This window comes from Sciurus carolinensis, chromosome 14, assembly GCF_902686445.1.
Source record: "Sciurus carolinensis chromosome 14, mSciCar1.2, whole genome shotgun sequence".
In the NCBI taxonomy this organism is placed as follows: Eukaryota; Metazoa; Chordata; class Mammalia; order Rodentia; family Sciuridae; genus Sciurus; species Sciurus carolinensis.
In genome coordinates, this window is record NC_062226.1 from 37,221,801 (window position 1) to 37,243,078 (window position 21,278).

At 37.3% G+C, this 21,278-nt stretch overlaps 1 protein-coding gene across 3 annotated transcripts in view; it reads right to left on the reverse strand.

The window, feature by feature from the left end:
* LOC124965001 (phospholipid-transporting ATPase FetA-like) overlaps positions 1 to 21,278 on the reverse strand; it is a 142,044-nt gene that overhangs the window by 56,794 nt on the left and 63,972 nt on the right. For all 3 annotated transcript variants that reach the window (XM_047525813.1, XM_047525812.1, XM_047525814.1), the window contains 6 exons: positions 8,964 to 9,077; positions 8,064 to 8,162; positions 6,527 to 6,591; positions 2,886 to 2,958; positions 2,459 to 2,529; positions 788 to 870 (listed from right to left, as the gene is read on the reverse strand). In XM_047525813.1, coding sequence (XP_047381769.1) covers positions 788 to 870; positions 2,459 to 2,529; positions 2,886 to 2,958; positions 6,527 to 6,591; positions 8,064 to 8,162; positions 8,964 to 9,077 — 505 coding nt within the window. The remainder of the gene's footprint in view (positions 1 to 787; positions 871 to 2,458; positions 2,530 to 2,885; positions 2,959 to 6,526; positions 6,592 to 8,063; positions 8,163 to 8,963; positions 9,078 to 21,278) is intronic.

Genomic DNA, 21,278 nt, shown 5'->3' on the forward strand with positions numbered 1-21,278 from the left:
AAAGAGACTCAACTGAAAAGCAGAAAGAACACTTGTCTTTCAAAACACATGCACATTTTCTTCCTATCCTGTCTCAGCTGTTCCCCATTTCTTACCAGCTCCCTTCAGAAAAGCAAATAAAGGTTTCTGGGCATCAAAGAAAAATAATTCTGTATGTGACATGGATCATCCAGAGAGAGAAATGCTCACATAACTTACTATCATCAGTACTGCCAGACTGGTTTGATCTTTGAATGTGAAGAAAATAAAAAATTACTTAACTTGAAGAAAACCTAGTATTTTTTTCAAAATGGAAATAGTTTAACTTTTTCCTGATGAGTAAAGTAAATGTCTTTTGTAAATATTTATGCTATACTTAAAATAAGGTAAAATCTAGCCATTGTTTAGAAAAAATTGCTACTAACCTTTTGAAGAATATCTTTTCAAGTTTTTTTTCCTATACCTGTACTCAAACATTTATGTTTCCAAAAACAGGTTTGTGTTACATATACTATGCAGTCTTTTATAATCTGCATTTTTTTCTCCTACTAATATAGTGTAACTATTTTTTCTATGTCAATAAATATCAACTTGTGAGCTGGGGATGTGGTTCAGTGGTAGAGTGCTTGCTGAGCATGTATAAGGTCCTGGGTTCTATCCCCAGCACTGCAAAATAAATAAACAAATATCAACTTGCATATTGTCTGTAATGAGTTAAGCAGAATTCCCCATATGGATGTGTTGTATTCTATTTAGATAGTCCTCTACTGATGAAAGTCTGGTTGGGTAAACCTATTTCCTAACTTACCATCAAAGGTAGAAAGCAGGTCCAGATTATCTCCCATGTCACTGGTAACTGAGATGGCCTGCTTCACTTTCAAGTTGGTTTCACTAGAGTAAAGGACACAGGATCACCAGACTATAGGATAAAAACATAGAAGCAGCACAGGACCACTTTTCCTACTTCTTCATAGGGTTTTGAAAAACAGATGATGCCAAAAGAGTTTGGGCTATGGGTCTGAGCTGTAGAAGTCCCTTGCACTGTTCCCTACTCTTGTGGGCAGTACTGAGGTGAGAAAACTTTGCAAGGAAGCAGAGTACTAGCCCACTCATTCCCTTATTCCCCCAGCAACATGTCATCACTACTTTAACCAACCCAGGAGATCTAGATGGCCAGATGCTCTACACAAGCTGGAAAGACATCACCAAGCAACTTGGGATTCTGCTCCCTTCAAGAATAAAGAACAGATTCTAGTGGGAACGTGCACAAACCTCTGAGGAAACATATTCCTGACCTCATAAGTATGCATAGGGCCCCATAAAGAAGTCCCAATTAACCATTTGCTGACACAGGAATACACAAAGACAGAAGCAAAAATAGTAGCCACATTTCAAAAAGCTTGTGGAGGGACAAATCTAAGAAAGCTGACTGACAAATCTCCATAAGACAAGCTCTCTGCAGGTGACCCCTATCCTCCTAAGACTTTAGCCCTTACACATTAGTGAATTTCTAGTAAATCCTCTATAGAACATTTTACTGGTAATAATTACTTCCATATTCAATTTTTTTTCCCCTGGAAACTTTGGAACTCTATTCTGAAAATGTATAGTTCTATTAACCTCTTTCCTGCTACTCAGCATTATGAAATACAGCTGTCCCTCAATATCTTCAGGGAATTGGTTCCAGGATCCCCCAAAGATACCCAAATCCTCAAGTCCCTTATATAAAATGGCATGATATTTGCATATAACTTACGCACACTCTCCTATATATTTAAAATAATCTCTAGATTGCTTGTAATTCTTTAATTTTTTTTTTTTTTTTGGCACTGGGGATTGAACCCAGGAGCACTTCACCACTGAGCTACATTCCCATCCCTTTTTTATTATTTTTGTTTTGAGATGGGTCTTGCTAAGTTGCTAAGGGTGGCCTGGAACTTGCAATCCTCTGCCTCAGTTTCCCAAGTTGCTGGGATTACAGGAGTATGCCACTATGCCTGGCTAGATTGCTTATAATTCTTAATATAATGTAAATGCTATGTAAATACTTGTTAATTGTTTAGTGAATAATGACAAGAAAAAAGTCTGGACATGTTTAGTACAGATGCAAATTTATTCCAAATATTTTCCATCTGTGGGTAGTCAAAGTCACTGATGCAGAACCTGTGGATATGGAAGGCTGACTACTGCCAGAGAGAATGTTCTAGTTTAGAAATGGAATACATGGAGTTTATTTGCCCAGATTCTGTACCCAGTGGATGCTCAATTATTGCTGCCAAGAGCTCAGTCTTTGTCTTGAGGGTCCCAAGGATCTGATTTCCTGTATTTTCCCATTTGGTTATTTCTAGGCTCTCCAGCTGATATACTACCACTTCTGCCTAAGAATAAGTTCATTTACCTGCATCATGCTCTCTCTCAGTGACAGGCCACTTAGAGCTGGCTAAAGTGACTTAATGGACTATAAGGAAGGAACACTTACCCATCCAGGTCTGCTGTTTCTATGTATGCCAGACTATATGGCTCGCTGCTAGAGAGTAGTAGTAGATCCGCCTGTGATGAGAAAAGTCAGAGAAGCTGAGGAATGCAGGAAGGCAGACTTTTAAACATTACGGTGAGACAAGAGTTTCCTCAAGTACAGGTGTCCACCCTAATAATTTTACAAACACTTGGTTTACTTTCTTTGTCTGGGACCCATCACTGCTACCACACACTCTCTCTCAAAGCTACTCACACTTTGTAGCTAAGGGGAGGGATGGACAAGAACAAGCTTCTTGCCCTAGGAGTTGCTGATCTCTGATACAAAGTGAGGGAGGTCACCAAGAGCAGTGGTAGCAAAAGTGCTGTAAGGGTCCCTGGTTCCCACTCACATCAAAAAAGAAAAAGTCACAGCCAGAATAGGTACTCACAGGGACAGCCTGGTCATTTTTTAGTTTTATTATATCTCCCACTTCGACATTCATCCATTTTTCCTCTTTTACCCTGCAAGACAATGATCTTTAAATCTGTGAATTCTCTAAAGCTCTGTTTTGACAATTAAGAATTAAAACACTAAATAAGGCTGAGGTGAATGAAGACAAAGTCAAACTAAACTGATTTGTGATGCATCCTCCCTACTATCAGGAATGGGACCCATTTCTCTTGACTTCAGGTTATAAACATTTCTTAGAACCCTATGGAAGTGTACGTAGACATACATGCACATGATTATTTTTATGTGAAATAGAATAGTAAAGCATTGTGTAGAAGGAAAAATTAAAACCTCCCTTATCCACAGTCCTTAGTTATACTCCCTAAAGATAGCCACTGTAATTTTTTTGGTATGTGTTTCTTTCTAGAAAACCTCAACTCACAAAATTCCATACAGTATATACACCTAAAAGTTACGCACTAAATACATAGCTTTATGCGCTTTGCATTTTTCATTTAGTAATATATCATTCCCCATTTCATCTCTGAATGCAGTCTTGTCACCTGTAGGCTGTGATACACATCACCACTTTGCCACATACACAAAACCATAGGTATTCCCATAGGAATACTTTTCTGAGAAAACCTCCCCTTTCAGAAGGGTCAAATTTCTTTTATGCAATAAAATCCTTTAATATAAATTTCACTTTTACTTAGAGAATTTTCTGACAGCACTGAAGTGTAGTAGCTACAACCTTGGAGAAAGACAGCTGGGGATTTGTTTTGTCTGATCTTGATCTGACATTTACTTTTGTGAGTTCTCTAGCATTCTGTCTGCCATGGTTTTCACCAATGAAACATGAGGAGAAAGCAGAGCTATATTTTTCTTGCTTCTCCTGGAAATTTAAAAGTATGTGTATAGATAATAAATGTGTGTGTATAAATAAATAATTTTTACTTTTTGTGGGACTGGGGATTGAACCCAGGGGTATGCTATCACTGAGCCACATCCCCAGCCCTTTTAAAACATTGTTTACTTGAGACAGGGTCTTGCTAAATTGCCCAGGCTGGCCTTGAGTTTATGATCTTCCTGCCTCAGCCTCCCATGTCACTGTGATTATAGGTGTGTGCCACTGCAGCCGAATAAAGGCTTATATTTTATTATACAAGCAGCTGTCAAACTAGTACCAATTTATTCCTGGAAATTTAGCAACCATATGTCTCAGATCTGAGAGAGGGGAGAAATTCCTTACTGATTTAAAATATTCAATCCTATTATGCCATAAGTACATTTTTTATTTCCAGGTTTTACATTGTAAGTTCTGGTTTAGAAAGAATGGCCAGAGAGCTAGAGAAGGCAATGCCCTGACTTCAGGGGAGATCATTCACTTATACTCTCTGTTTTACATGAGTGATACCTTCTGGAGTTATGTAACACACTGGTACTTCCCAGCAAATAGATAAATAAAGTCAACACTCTTTAAAAAGCAAGGCTTTTTTTTTTTTTTTTTCCCTTTAGGGGTGAGAGGCAGTGGCACCTTCCCTGTCCCCTGTCCCCTGCCTCATGCCTCTCAGGCCCCCTCCTTCTCCTACTCACTCCCAAAGCGAGGCTTTTCTTGCCATAAAGTAAGGATCCAGAATAAAAGAGGGGAATTAAATCCAGAACTGTGAGCATGCTCTGAGGCTGTTTTGGTCTGGGGTAGGAGAGGGGATTTCCAGTTTTAACAATCTCGTAACCTAAATTTTACTTTATCTGGCAGCAAGGACAAGTAATGAACTCTTATGATCATAAGACATAGTTGGTTGGAACAAAGAACCCTTAAGGGCAGCAGCATTAGTGAAAGGGTGGTCTAAAAAGTAAACCGACCAGGATGGGGATGTTGCTCAGTGGTAGAGTGCTTGCTTTTTTTTTTTTTAATTCAGTTATAGATGGACACAACTTTATTTTAGTTATGTTTTTATGTGTTGCTGAGGATTGTATCCAGTGCCTCACACATGCTAGGCAAATATTCTACCTCAGTTTACTTTTGTCAATAAAATTATTAATAGCTGAAAAATGACAAAAATCTCAACTTGCTAAACAGATAAGCTTTTGCAGTAGCAGCAATGCTCAGACTCATGTGTTCTAGAAAAAGAAAGTTGCTTTCAGGAAGATAGGCAGCTTCGACAATGAACCTCACCTCTGTGTATAAAATTCATCAGATTTTCATTGGTCCCGGAGTCTAACCAGGGCCTTGCTGATTAACTCTCACCCTAAAATAACTCCATGACAAATTCACCTCCAATAATCTTATAAAACCCAAGTACTCAAGCTATAAAGTTCATTTGACTAAATTCATTTGGTGAGCAACTCCCTAGCTTGGCTAGTTTCTAATACACTTCATTCTTGCCCTTTCTTTTCTTTTTATTTCTGTTTTCCTTTTCTTCTTAATTACAACAGAACCTTTTTGGTGTCTTATGGGAAGTTTCAACAATTCTAAATACTCAAGGAAACAATCTAGTGTGAGTAAGAATTAGCAGACACAATAAACAACAAGAGGAGATGCCTGAGAACTCCAGATAAGAGAATTATATGATAAAAACTACAGATACAAGTGTGCTGCAAGGCCACCACAAGAAAGGCTGAACCTCAGCCTTGACTTCCTTCAGGTTTGCACTTCCTTGCAGTTATGCTTTTGTCACACTGGCCATTCTTCTTTTCAATCCCTATTATTGAATTCTTCCCATCCTTTAAGGTCTGAAACAGATATCCCCTCCTCCAGAAAGTTCTCCTTGATTTCTTTTGCTAGCTATAGTAATTTTTTACACCTCTTATGATATCTTCATATTTTGCCTTACATAGGAACTTGCCTGTCTTCCAGTCCTACCTATGACCAACACTTTAGCTACCTATGACCAAATACTACAGCAATGTTGTTGCTTTCTTTAGATTGTTAATAGGAGAAATGACCTGACCAAAGCCTACAAGAGAATGTCCCAAATCCACTCATGTTATAAATACAAATATCTTCTTACTAACCATGACACTGATAATAATCACTTATTTATTTAATATCATGTTATAATATATCAATCACTTTTTAAAAATATTTTTGTTTTAGTTGTCAATGGACCTTTATTTTTTATTTATATGCAGTGCTGAGAATCAGACCCAGTGTCTCACACATGCTAGGGAAGTGATCTACCACTGAGTTGCAAACCCAGTCCCATATTAATTGCTTTAATATAAATTATTTTTAGTTCATCTTCACAGGTATCCTCTAAGGTGAAAAATATTATTTCCACTTTCCAGAGAAGAAAAATGAGTCCCAGAGATATCTGAAGTAATGTGGCAAGTTCACGGCATACTTGATGACATCTAGAAACAAATTCCTTTCATGTCTAATCTGAGGTTCTTTTCACTGTTTTTTTTTTTTTTTTTTTTTTTTTTTTTTTTTTTTTTTTTTTTTTTTGGGTGCTGGGGATCGAACTCAGGGCCTTGTGCTTACAAGGCAAGCACTCTACCGACTGAGCTATCTCCCCAGCCCCCTTTACACTGTTCTGAACTACCTGTTCGAAGTACCCAGTACATCACACTTTAGTAAGACTGACCCTCTCCTGGGACTGCTCCTACTTAAACTAACTTCCTTAAAAAACGTACCTGCCATCATCTGCCAGCAGAGGAACAGAATGGTTGTTAACTTGATTGTCACTTTGGTGTCTTTTCTAAAACCACACAAGAAAATGTTCAGGAAATAGACATATAGAAAACTGCATGTAGGATTTTAACATTTTGAAATATTACCCAATATAGTTCCTCTTCTCTGTAATTTCCCTTTCCTCCATTCCAAAACCCTACCACTAAAACCAGGCCAAGAAGCTGATGCCTCTTGTAAGCTGATAAGGAAGGTCAAAAAAATAACTCACGGAGGAGAAAGACAAGTCGTGGTAAATATTAAAGGCCAAAGCCTGGGGAAATGTGAACAAGTAACTATGTCGAAAGCCATAAAGGACAGAGTATACAGTGACAGGCAGGACTAGAGAGTCCCACATGCCTTGGCAGGCACAGGAAAAGGGAAGTATTGCCAAGCATATTCCCATCCATTCCCCAACTGTGGTTGACATATAGACACTTCTATAGCAGATGGAAGTAAGAAGGAAGCTGATATTCAAAGTCCAACTAGCAGGAGAAGAAAAATAGGATATATCCCAGTGTAGGACTGGGAAAAGGGCAGGACTGGGAAGCGGGCAGAGAAAATCCTGAATTTGTTACAGTTCAGAATCATCCAAATATTTATCCGAAAGAGACAGTTCTAAACCAGAAGCAGCTGGATTACTCTGAATCAGAAAGTTGTTTTTAGTTTTCCCTTGAAAGAGTCAGGGTGGGGTATGTGAGTGGTTATGAATTAAAATGAGCCCAGTTATAGAGAAATAGTTAATTTTTGCATATCTGAGTTGTGATTAAAATTTTAACCACTACATGTGCTAAGCTGGGATTTTGGAGTTGGAGAAACATGCTCTCAAGCTTTGGTCTGGAAACCTATATACGCAAAATCAGGATTCTCTTGGGGAAACTGCAAGGACCGACTTCCTGAATCCCACTATTAGGTATGGGGCTGGGTCCATCCGCTAGAAGCATTAGCTGTGAGTCATTTTCTCTCTCCAATGCTAGGAAAGGAGCTGGTCTCTAAGCAGAGGCTTTCTAAAACTAGAGGGCTCCTAGTTGTGCTTGAGTAGAACTGAAAGTTGGAAAGGGAAATAGGGAGAATTGGAGAGGAAAGGAGGAATGGAGAAAGAGGAGAAAAATGAGGAAGAACAGGAAAAAGGAGGAGCAGAGTGCAGGGAGGAAGGAAAAGGAATATAAAATGGGAGAAGGGGAAGCACAGTGAAGCCAGAGAAAGCTAAAATTGGGCTGAAGGCAGAATGGGAGAGTGGCAGAGGAAAGGGAAGGAGGCCTGGAGGAGGGGCTCAAAGTGATGGCCACAGGAAGACAGAAAGGCCTTGCTGTCCCTTTCGGGCAGTGAAAAGAGAACCAGTCTTGGGTCCATGGGAATTATATTCTTCTGAGATATATAAGGAAACAAAGATGGGAAGCATCTTTTTCCATTCAGTGCTTCTTAGCATGAGGTCCCTCTGGGAAGTTTTACTGTCCACAGCCTGTCTAGCTACAGTGAAGCAAGCCCAGGAAGCCACTTCACCCAGTCGTCGATGGCATCCTTCACTCCTGTTATGGATAGCACCACCACCAGGGGTATCACCGTGGTGTACCACGCCAGGGAGGAGATCTGGGGAATCAACTGTGGAGGGAAAAGGAGAATCTTGGGTCAGAAGACTTAAAGGACAATATATTTTCCCACAATTCCCTAACCCCACCAACATTTTTACCTCCCTAGGTTCATAATAAATCCAACTATCCTGTTGTTTTTACTATTGTAGTTTTCCTATAAAATCCCTCGGGATATAACTAAACATTTCCCAAGGCAGGATAAAGAAGGAAAGGCTGTAAATAGATACCAATCTGTTCTGAACTTCGCAACCATTGTCCTGATGGAAAAAGGGCAGTTCTTCTCTGATAGTAAAGGGTACTGGAGTAAGAGTGAGTGTGGGGAACTACACGCTCTCCCACACCCTCCCACACAAGGAGAGCTCAGAGGATCTATCCCCTGCTCTAGTTTGGGCCTACCCTACACTGATTCTTTCCTTGTGCTGGCATTCTTACATTCTAAATTATTCTCCTTCCTCAGACTCCTACACATCAACTTCCTGTGGTGGAGTCTAGGGTGAGAAAGAGGAATAGTACTGCAGTTGGTGTTGGGGTTGGAGAAACTGTGGCCACCCATGGTCTAGGTGAACTGCGTCCATGCAGTCAAAAGGAGCCCCCATTCCTTGGAATTTGATGACTTGGTCTCCCTCTTGCAGAGGGTTGTTTCACATTGACTAGTCCTAACCTCAGCTATTCTAGGGGACTACCTGAGATGCCAGCTGTTCACTTGCCTCTGTCTAAAGAGAGAAGATATCCCTCAGTTTGGGATTGATTATACAACCTCACCCCAGAAAGGTTCATAAAACACTGTGCAAAAGGGCCCATGAGGCAATACCTGTAGGAACAACAACAACAGAAAATAGGCATTTGCAAGTCTCTGGAACTGTTCAAATAGGTTCAGGGGCAGGAAGTTCAAGGCAGTATATTTTGAGGTCTTAATGGAATTGTTCTATGAGTAAAAAACAACAACATAACAACAAAAATCATGCACAATTAGACAAAATGACAGCTTAAAACTGGGTTAATCTGTTTGTTCATTCAATATGCAGCACTAATTTATTCAATATTCAATATTTAGCATATATTAGCTATGTGCTAAACATTGTGGAAGGAACCATGGATACAGAGGCTAATGAAAGAAGTCCCTTTTCACCTGCACAATATTTCTTCTGCATATTTATCATAGTTTATTTAAACAATTCCTTGTACATGGACATTTGAATTGTTTTCAATCTTTTACAATTACAAGGAGCAATAGTTTCTTGGAGAAAGAGAATGAACATTTTCACAACCCCATTTAGCTGCCATGACCACCACATAAGGTGAATGTTATTATGCCCTTTTTACATATAAAAGAACTAAAGGTCAGAATGACTTGTTTCAGGTTTCAAGATCAGTAAGGAAGCAAACTGTATTCAAACTGAGGTCTGTGTGATGCCAAAACTTAACTTTTATTGTATCCTACTGCTTCTTTGTAGGTCTAGATAATATAGGGGGGGAAATCCTGCTTCCACTGCCCTACCCTGAACATTATCAAGAACCACTCTAAGAAATCATAAACTAATATCCCACATAAACTACAAACAGCTATACACATGTATATATGTGTATATATATATATATATATACATATATAGTTATACATGCATTAAATAACATGTATAAAACCATTGCTTATAATTGCAAAAGACTGAAAACAATCCAATGTCCATGTATAAGAAACTGTTTACATAAACTATTATAAATTTGTGGAAGAAACACTAAGCAGCTGAAAAAAGAAAAAAAGAAGAAAAAAAGCTATTTTGAGGTAACTATATTTATGTGGGTTTGTATCTATGTCTTCTATTCTATTTTGGTGCCAATACCATGCCATTTTTGTTATTATGACTCTGTATTATAGTTTAAAGTCTGGTACCGTGATGCCTCCTGCTTCACTTTTCTCACTAAGGATTGCTTTGGCTATTCTGAACCTTTTATTTTTCCAAATGAATTTCATGAATGCTTTTTATAGTTCTATGAAGAATGTCATTGGGATTTTAATAGGAATTCCATTAAATCTGTATAGCACTTTTGGTAGTATGACCATTTTGACAATATTAATTCTGCTTATCCAAGTGTTCTGTAGTTTTCATTGTATAGGTCCTTTACCTCTTTTGTTAGATTGATTCCAACATATTTTTTTGAGGTTTTTGTGAATGGGGTAGTTTTCCTAATTTCTCTTTCAGCTGATCCATCTTTGGTGTATAGGAACAGAATTGATTTATGGGTGTTAGTTTTATATACTGCTACTTTGCTGAATTTGTTTGAGTTCTAGAAAGTTTTTGGTGGGGTTTTTTGGGTCTTCTAAATATAGAATCATACCATTGGCAAACAGGGATAGTTCTTCTTTTCCCATTCATATCCCTTTAATTTCTTTCTTTGTCCAATTGCTCTAGCTACAGTTTCAAGGAGGATGTTGAACAGAAGTGCTGAAAGACAGCATCCCTGTCTTGTTCTAGTTTTTAGAGAGAATGCTTTCATTTTTTTTTTCCATTTAGAATGATGTTGGCCTTGGGTTTAACATATGTAGCTTTTACATGTTGAGGTATGTTCTTACTGTCCCTAGTTTTTCTAGTGTTTTGAGCATCAATAAATCTGAATTTTGTCAAATTCTTTTTCTGCATCTACTGAGATAATCATATGATTCTCTTCTTTATATCTATTGATGCGACGAATTATGTTCAGTGATTTCCATATGTTAAACCAGCTTTTCATCCCTGGGATAAACGCTACTTGATCACAGTGCACTATCTTTTTAATATATTTATAGTTATCTCATCCTATACAAAGGAGCCATAAACAAAAATTGGATAAAAGATAGCCTCTTCAATAAATGGTGCTGGGAAAACTGGAAATCCAATATGTAACAGAATGAATTTAACCCTTATCTCTCATCCTGCACAAAACTCATCTCAAAGTGGATCAAGTACCTAGGCATTAGATCAGAGACTCTGTGCCTACTAGAAGAAATGTAGGCCCAACTCTCCATCATGTCAGCTCAGGGACCAACTTCCTCAACAAGAACTAAAATCAAGAATTGGGCTGGGGATATAGCTCAGTTGGTAGAGTGCTTGCCTTGTAAGCACAAGGCCCTGGGTTCAATCCCCAGCACCGCAAAAAAAAAAAAAAAAAAAAAAAAAAAAAAAATCAATAAATGGGATGGTATCAAACTAAAAAGTTTCTTCACAGCAAAGGAAAGAACCAATAACATGAATACAGAGCCTACAGAATGGAGAAAATCTTTGCCACCTGCATCTCAGAGCATTAACCTCCAGGATATACATAGAACTCAACACCAAAAAAACAAATAACCCAATCAATAAACGGGCAAAGAAACTGAATAGGCACTTCACAGAAGAAGAAACACAAATGGTCAACAATATATGAAAAAATTCAATTGGAGAAATGCAAATTAAAACTAAACTGAGATTCCATCTCACTCCAGTCACAATGGCAATTATTAAGAATACGTGGGTAAGGATGTGGGGGAAAAGGTACACTCATACATTCCTGGTGGGACTGAAAATTGGTGTAACTACTCTGGAAAGCAGTATGGAGGTTCCTTAGAAAACCTGGAATGGAACCACCATTTGACCCAGTTGTCACACTCCTTTGTCTATACTCAAAGGACTTAAAATCAGCATAGAACAGTGATGCAGCCACATCAATGTTTATGGCAGCTCAATTCACAATAGCCAAGTTATGGAACCAACCTAGGTTGGTTCTATTCTTCAACAGATGAACAGATAAAGAAAATGTGGCATTCATACACAATGGAATATTACTCAGCCATGAAGAATGAAATTATGGCATTTGGTGGTAAATGGATGGAGCTGGAGACCATTATGCTAAGTGAAATAACTCAATCCCAAAAAACCAATGCCAAATGTTCTTTCTGACATGCAGATACTAGCACACAATAAGGGGTGGGAGGGAAAAATAGAAGTTCATTGGATTAGACAAAGGGGGATGAAGGGAAAGCAGGGAGATGGGAATAGGAAAGACAGTAGAAAGAATCAGAGAGTACTTTCCTATGTTCATATATGAACACATGACCAGTGAAACTCTACATTATGTACTACAATAAGAATGAGAAGTTATACTTCATGTATGTATAGTATGTCAAAATACACTCTACTGTCATCTGTATTTAAAAAAACAAATTAAAAAAGCTATAATGAAACTATTATTATGAAAACACTTCCAGGATATGTTAGTAAGTCTTAGAATAATGTAACAAAAACCTGGGAAAATAAGAATATATTTTGGTATTTGCTCTACTGGCACAAAGAAGCACTGATGAATATAGAAGAAACTAATAAAAGTGGCACCACATAAAGGAGGAGATGTGGGCAAGGTTGGGATGCTGAAGTATGATTTTTCAATATTTATCTTTTCTTTTTTTTCCACTGTTTCCCCCATAGCTTGAGGTAAAATTGAAGTACAATAAAATGCACATATTTAGAGGCTGGGGAGATAGCTCAGTCGGTAGAGTGCTTGCCTTGTAAGCACAAGGCCCTGGGTTTGATCCCCAACACCCCCCCAAAAAAATGCACATATTTGAAGTATACAACTTGATTAGTTTTGACATGTATGTAACCAATACAATCAATATAAAAAGAATTTCCATTACTTTTTAAAAAATCTGAAATCACTCAAACTGTTTCCTGCATGATTTATTACTTCAGAAATCAATCCCCTTAGGACATACAGAACCATCACCCCCACATGTCAACTATTTCAAAATTAAATGGTACACTTATAAACATCTCAGAGGTTAAGGAATAAAGCATGAGAAAAGTAAATAAAAAGTGCTTTGAACTAAGTGATAATAAAAGCTTAAAATATCAGGATCTCTGGGATAAAACAGTGCTCGGATGAACATTTATACCTTAAAATACTTGTATCAGAAAAAGCTAGATTAACAATCAAATTATTTTCAAATTATGTAGCAGGAAGAAAAAATGAGTAGGAGCAGATCTATATGAAATAGAGAAGAAAATAATACAGCTAAAATTTGATAAAAATCAAACAAGTATAATCAAGAAAAAAGAACAAAAATTAATATCAATGGAAAGGGAGTTACCAAAATAACTAACAGATGCTAAAAATATATTAAGGTAATATTACAATTATATGCCAACATATGTGATTGCTTACACAATATGGTCTATATTAAAGAAGGATCTGTGTACTGCTGAGAAAGTACATTCAGTCATTGAAGGTTGAAATATTCTAGGGAGGATCCAAGATGGTGAACTAGAGGGAGGCTACATTCCTTGTCCCTCGTGACTTGGGATCCAAGCAGAGGAAATACTGTTTCTCTGCGAGACATCCCTCGTTGCCCACTGATCCCCTGTTGTTTGCCGCCCACCCACTGACTCCCCACCATGATCACCAGCCCTTTACCAGTTCGTCTGCCTTTTGCATGTTGATCACTTGCTGACCACCGCAGACTAACTGCCAGTTGTCCGTTTACCCACCTTTTGCCTGCCCATCGCCTGCCTTTAGCCTATTACCTGACACATGATGTCCACCACTGAGTGACCACCATTTGCCCACAGACCTCCTGCAGACTGCCTGCTGCCTATTGCTGCCCGGAAGTTCATTGTGGGTACCTGCAGGTTTGGTTACATGTGGCTGCCACCATCTTGGGACATGGGCCAGGGCCTGGGAGTCCAGGGCCAAGGGGCCTACAGGTTTGCAGCCACCACTATCACGGTCTGGGGCCATGGCTGCCTCAGTCTGGGGACACCAACCAGGGCTTGAAGATATATTGGTGGGGTACCTGCAGGTCTGGTTGTACCTGAGGTCTTTCTGCTTGGTGTGCTAGTGGCTGCCATCTAGTTGCCTCTTTGCAGGGTTGCTCCTTTGTGTGAGCACAACCCTGGTGGACTTTCTGCAAGGTGGAATGGCACTGAGATCTTGGGACTGCAGCAAGGCGAAGCCTGGGGAATCTGAAGCCCAGGTCCATCAGCTCGCAGCTGGGTCTGCATGGGTCAGTCTGGGCCTAGCAAGCCTGTAGAAAGCTGGAGCCTGGGGGCAGTTCCCTGGGGAGAACACAGGTTGGAGAAAACCAGGCTCTCTCCAACTCAGTGAGTCCTGAAGTGCACATGACAGAAGGAGCCGTCTACAATGGGTAGGAAGGCAGGAAGAGGCGGGAAGGCATCACACTATCAGCTCTCCCAGGCGAACAGTTCGATACACAATGGACTGGAGCTAACATCACACTTCAAACAACCCCAACTACTGGCAGAGAAAGGAAGCTGAGAAAATTTTTGAAAGCCAACAGAAGCAATCATTCAATTTTTCATAGAGACTTTCTGTTTTTATTTTTAATTTTTTTCTTTTTTCCCCCCTCTCTGTCACATCTGTACCATCTTTGAATCCAAATACTTTTCATGCATCAATTTATTGAGGAATGGGATGTCTGAATAGTATATTACAGTTCTGTCGTGTATTCTTATATTTTTACTTAAAAAAAAATCTGTATATATTTTTTCTCACTTATCTGTCTCCCTGGATTCTTTTTCTCATTCCTCTCTTGTTAACAGCCAGTCAACCTCTATTAATTCCTCCTTCACTCTTACTATAAATTTTTACCTCTATCTTCTCTCCTTCCATCTCATAAACATCATATCCTACACTACTCCTCTGTTCCCTCTTTGTCCATCATTTGACATAGTAAACCCTTTTTGCAAAATTACTGTTTATACTGTAGACAAAAATTGAATGCATCATTTCTGTTTATTGTTATAAAACCGTACACATCTTAATAGGAGCTATTTGGTTTAAGGTTTTATATTGTTTGCATTGGGTGCTGCTAATACTATTCTCTCCCTTCAAGGTGAGGTATGAGGAGCCTTCAGGGACATTATAAGACTACAGGGTAGAAACCGTACTGCCTTAGATCCATACCACTAGATGGGAAAACACACAAACAACATGGAAGAATAAGGAAAAAAGCACCTCAAACAAAGATATTCCAAAAATAGAATCCATAGACAACACAGTAGAAGAAGTGTCAGAGAAGGAGTTTAGAAAACACATATTTAGATTGAACTTTGATATAAAGGATGGTACTGGAGAGAAAATACAGGAAGTAAAAAATAACTTCAATAAAGAGGCAGAGATTCTGAAAAAAAAAAAGGCAGAAATCCTTAAATTGAAGTAAACAATAAACCAAATTAAAAATTCAATAGAAAGCATCAACAACAGACTAGAACACTTGGAAGAGAGAATCTCAGAAAATTAAGACAAATCATATACTCTCGAAAATAAAGTCGACACTACAGAGAAGATAGTAAGAAACCATGGACAGAACTTCCAAGAAATATGGGATAACATGAAAAGACAAATTTAAGATTTATTGGAATAGACAAAGGCATAGAGATACAAATCAAAGGAATGCAATCTTTTCAATGATATAATATCAGAAAATTTCCCAAATCTAAAGAATGAAATGGAAAATCAACTATAAAAGGCTTATAGGACCCCAAATGTACAAAATTACAGCAGAACCACACCAAGGCACATTAAAATGAAAATGCCTAACAAACAGAAGAAGGGTAGAATTGTAAACATTGTGAGAGAAAAATACCAGATTACGTACAGGAGGAAATCAGTTTGGATCTCAAACTGGTTGATTTCTCAACCCAGACCCTCAAAGTTAGGGGTCCTGCAATAACATACATATATCAAGTTCTGAGAGAAAATGGATGCCAACCAAGAATTTTATATCCAACAAAATTAAGTTCCAGATTTGAAGATGAGATAAAAACCTTCCATGATAAACAAAAGTTAAACGAATTCACAAATTGAAAACCTGCACTATAGAACATTCTTAGCAAAATATTCCATGAGGAGGAAATGAAAAAACAAACAAACAAACAATGGAAACCAGCATAGGGAGGAACTACACTAAAGGAAATGTCAATTAAAGGAAAATTAACTCAAGTTAAAAAGCAAAAATAAGTCAAAATGACCAGGAATATAAATCACATCTCAATAATAACCCTGAATGTTAATGGCCTAAATTCATCAATCAAAAGAGAGAGACTGGCAGATTGGACTCAAAAAGAAAACAAACAAACAAATAAACAAAAGACCCAACAATATGCTGTCTTCAAGAAACTCACCTCCTAGGAAAAGACATCCACAGACTGAAGATGAAAGGATGGGAAGAACATATCACTCACATGGACTGTGTAAACAAGCAGAAATTTCCATCCTCATATCAGATAAAGTGGACTTCAAACCAAAGTTAGTCAGAGGGATAAAGAAGGAAATTTCACACTGCTTAAAGGATTCATACATCAACAAGACATATCAATGGTAAATATATATTCCCCAAACAATGGAACATGTACATCAAACAAACCCTTCTCAATATCAAGAATCAAACAGACCACAACATGATAATACGGGTGACTTTAACACACCTCTTTCACCATTGGATAGATCTTCCAAATAAAAACTAAACAAAAAAACTATACAATTAAATGATATAATGATTTAGACTTAACTGACATATATAGAGTATTTCATCCATCATCAAGTGAATACACTTTCTTCTCAGCAGCACATGGATCCTTCTTTAAAATAGACCACATGTTATGCCACAAAGGAATTCTTAGCAAATACAAAAAATTAGAAATACTACCTTGCATTCTATCAGATCATAATGGAATAAAACTAGAAATCAACAATAAAATAAAAAATAGAAGGTACTCCAACACCTGGAGACGGAATAACATGCCATTAAATGATAAATGGATAGTAGAAGTAATCAGGGAGAAAATTAAAACATACTTAGAGGTAAATGAGAACACTGATACAACATATCAAAATCTCTGGGATGCTTTGAAGGCAGTGCTAAGAGGAAAGTTCTTTGCATTGAGCTTCCTCACTAAAAGAATAAAAAGTCAATGAATAAATGATATAACATTACATTTCAAAGCCCTAGAAAAAGAAGAACAAATCAACACCAAAAGCAGTAGGAGACAGGAAATAATTAAAAATAGAGCTGAAATCAATGAAATTGAAATAAAAGAAACAATTTAAAAATTGACAAAAGTTGGTTCTTTGAAAAAATAAATAAAATTTATAAACCCTTAGCCATACTAACAAAGAGAAAGAGAGAGAAAACTCCAATTACTAAAATTTGTGATGAAAAAGGAACTATCATGAAGGATACTACTGAAATACAGAAGATAAATAGAAACTAATTATAGTTTAAATTAATTATAGTATAAATTTAAAAATTTATATTTCAATAATAGAAAAATCTCAAAGACACTGACAAATTTCTAGAGACATATGGTCTACCCACACTGAAGCAGGAGGACATACATAATTTAAACAGATCAATTTTAAGCAATGAAATAGAAGATGCCATCAAAAGCCTACCAATCAAGAAAAGTCCAGGGCCAGACAGATTTTCAGCTGAGTTCTTCAACACCTTCAAAGAAGAATTTACACCAATACTCATCAAATGATTCCATGAAATAGAAAAGGAGGGAACCCTTCCAAACTCATTCTATGAAGCTAATTATCACCCTGACACCAAAACTAGACAAAGACACATCAAGGAAAGTAAACTTCGGACCAATATCCCTCATGAACATAGATGAAAATATGTCAAGAAAATTCTGTCAAATCACATACAAAAACATATTAAAAAGATAGTGTACCACAATCAAGTGGGGTTCATCCCAAGGATGCAAGGTTGGTTCAACATATGGAAATCAATAAACATAATTCATCACATTAATACATTTAAAGACAAGAATCATATGATCATCTCAAGAGATGCAGAAAAAGCATGTGACAAAATATAGCACCTCTTTATGTTCAAAACACTAGAAAAACTAAGGATAGTAGAAACACACCTCAACATTGTAAAAGCTATCTATGCTAAGCCCATGGCCAACATCATTCTAAGAGGAGAAACATTGAAAACAATCCCCCTAAAACCTGGAACCAGACAGGGATATCCTCTTTCACTTCTATTCAATACAGTCCTTGTAACTCTAGCCAGAGCAATCAAATAGACAAAGGAAATTAAAGGGATATGACTAGGAAAAGAAGAACTCAACTATTACTATTTGCCAATGACATGTTTTTATTTAGAAGATCCAAAAAAAAAAAACTCCATCAGAAAACTTCTAGAATAATTAATTCAGCAAAGTAGCAGGATAAAAATCAATACCCATAAATCAAATGCATTTTCATACATCAGTGATGAATCCACCGCAAGAGAAATTAGGAAAACTACCCCATTCACAATAGCCTTTAAAAAATAAAATAAAATACTTGAGAATCAATCTAACAAAGGAGGTGAAAGGTGAAAACTACAGAACACTAAAAAGAAAGAAATTGAAGAAGACCTTAGAAGATGGAAAGATCTCCCATGCTCTTCGATAGGCAGAATTAATATTGTCAAAATGTCCATACTACCAAAAGTGCTATATAGATTCAATGCAATTCCAATTAAAATCCCAATGACATTCTTCATAGAAATAGAAAAAGCAATTATGAAGTTCATTTGGAAAAATAAGAGACCCAGAATAATCAAAGCAATCCTTAGCAAGAAGAGTGAAGCGAGAGGTATCACAAGACCAAACCTTAAGCTATACTACAGAGCAATAGTAACAAAAGTGGCATGATATTGGCACCAAAATAGACGTGTACACCAATGGTACAGAATAGAAGATACAGAGACAAACCCACATAAATACAGTTATCTCATATTGGACAAAGGCACCATAAACATACATTGGAGAAAGGATAGCCTATTCAACAAATGGTGCTGGGAAAACTGGAAATCCGTATGTAGCAGAATGAAATTAAACCTCTCTGCACAACTTTGATCAACTCAAGTGGATCAAAGACTTAGTTAGGTACTAGAACAGAGACCCTGTGCCTAATAGAAGAAAAAGTAGGACCAAATCTCCACCAGGTTGGCTTCAGACCTGACTTCCTTAACAAGACTTCTAAAGTGCAAAAAAGTAAAATTAAGACTCAATAAATGGGATGGATTCAAATTAAAAAGCTTCTTCTCAGCAAAGAAAACAATCAATAACATGAAGAGAGAAAATCTTAACCACATGCACCTCAGATAGAGCATTAATCTTCAGGATATATAAAGAACTCAAAAAACTTAACACCAAAAAAACAAATAGCCCAATCAGTACATGGGCTAAAGAACTGAACAGACACTTCACAGAAGAAATACAATCAACAAACACAAAAAAATGTTCACTATCTCTAGAAATTAGAGAAATGCAAATCAAAACCACTCTAAGATCTCATCTCACTCCAATCAAGAACACAAGCAACAATTAATGTTGGCAAGGTTGTGGGGATAAAGGTACACTCATACATTGCTGGTGGGAATGAAAATGGGTGCAACCACTTTGGAAAGCAGTATGGAGATTCCTAAGAAAACTTGGAATGGAACCATCATTTGCCTGAGTTATCCCACTCCTCGATTTATACCCAAAGGACTTAAAATCAGCATACAACAGTGACGCAGCACCATCAATGTTTATAGCAGGTCAATTCACAATAGCTAAACCATGGGACCAATCTAGATGCACTTCAACAGATGAGTGGATAAAGAAAATGTGGTACATGTACACAATGGAATATTACTCAGCCTTAAAGAAGAATGAAATTATGGCATGAAATTATTGCAGGTAAATGGATACAGCTGGAGAATATCATGCTAAGCAAAATAAGCCAAACCCAGAAAACCAAAGGCCGAATACTTTTTCTGATAAGCAGATGCTAATTCATAATGGGGGTGGGGGAGAATAAAGGAACTTTGGATTATGCAGTGGGAAGTAAGGGGAAGGGAGGGTGGGGATGGGAAAGATGGTGGAATGAGATGGAGAGTATTACTACATATATGTATTTTTACCCTACCAGTGTGACTCTGCACCATCTACAGCCAGAGGAAGGAGAGGTTGTGCTCCATTTGTGTACAGTGTGTCAGAATGCATTCTATTGTCACGTCTGGAGTATCTATCCAGTGGTGACAGAGGCATGTTAAAGTTAACCAGTATTATTGTGTTGTGGTCTATTTGATTCTTGAAGTTGAGAAGGGTTTGTTTGATGTACACAGATACTCCATTGTTTGGGGCATTTATTTAGAATTTTTATGTCTTGTTGATGTATAATTCCCTTAAGCAGTATGAAATGTGCTTCTTTGTCCCTTCTGATTAACTTTGGCTTGAAGTCCCCTTTTTCTGATATAAGGATAGAAGCTCCTGATTGTTTATGCAATCCCTGTGAGTGATATGTTTTTTCCCATCCTTTCGCCTTCAGTCTGTGGATATCTTTGGTTATAAGTTAGTTCTCTTGTAAACAGCATATTGTTGTGTCTTGTTTTCCTTTCATTTTTTTAATTTTTTTAAGTTAGCAATGGACCTTTATTTTTTATTTTATTTATATGCGGTGCTGAGAATTGAACCCAGTGCCTCACACATGCTAGGCAAGTGTTCTACCACTGAGCCACATCCCCAGCCCCGTGTCTTGTTTTTTAATCCAATCTGCTAGTCTATGTCTTTTGATTGATGAATGTGGGCCATTAACATTCAAGGTTATTATTAAGATATGATTTGTATTTGTAGTCATTTTGGTTTATTTATAGTTTTTAATTTGAATTAGTTTCTCCTTTGATTGACTATTCCTTTAGTGTAGTTCTTCCAGTTTGCTGGTTTTCACTTTTTTTTTTCTCCTTTTATCTTCATGGAATATTTTGTTGAGGACATTTTGTAGTATATGCTTTCTAGTTGTGAATTCTTTTAACTTTTGTTTATCATGGTTTTTATCTCATCTTCAAATCTGGAACTTAATTTTGTTGGATATAAAATTCTTGGTTGGCATCCATTTTCTCTCAGAACTTGATATATGTATGTTATTGCAGGACCCCTAACTTTGAGGGTCTGGGTTGAGAAATCAACCAGTTTGAGATCCAAACTGATTTCCTCCTGTACGTAATCTGGTATTTTTCTCTCACAATGTTTACAATTCTACCCTTCTTCTGTTTGTTAGGCATTTTCATTTTAATGTGCCTTGGTGTGGTTCTGCTGTAATTTTGTACATT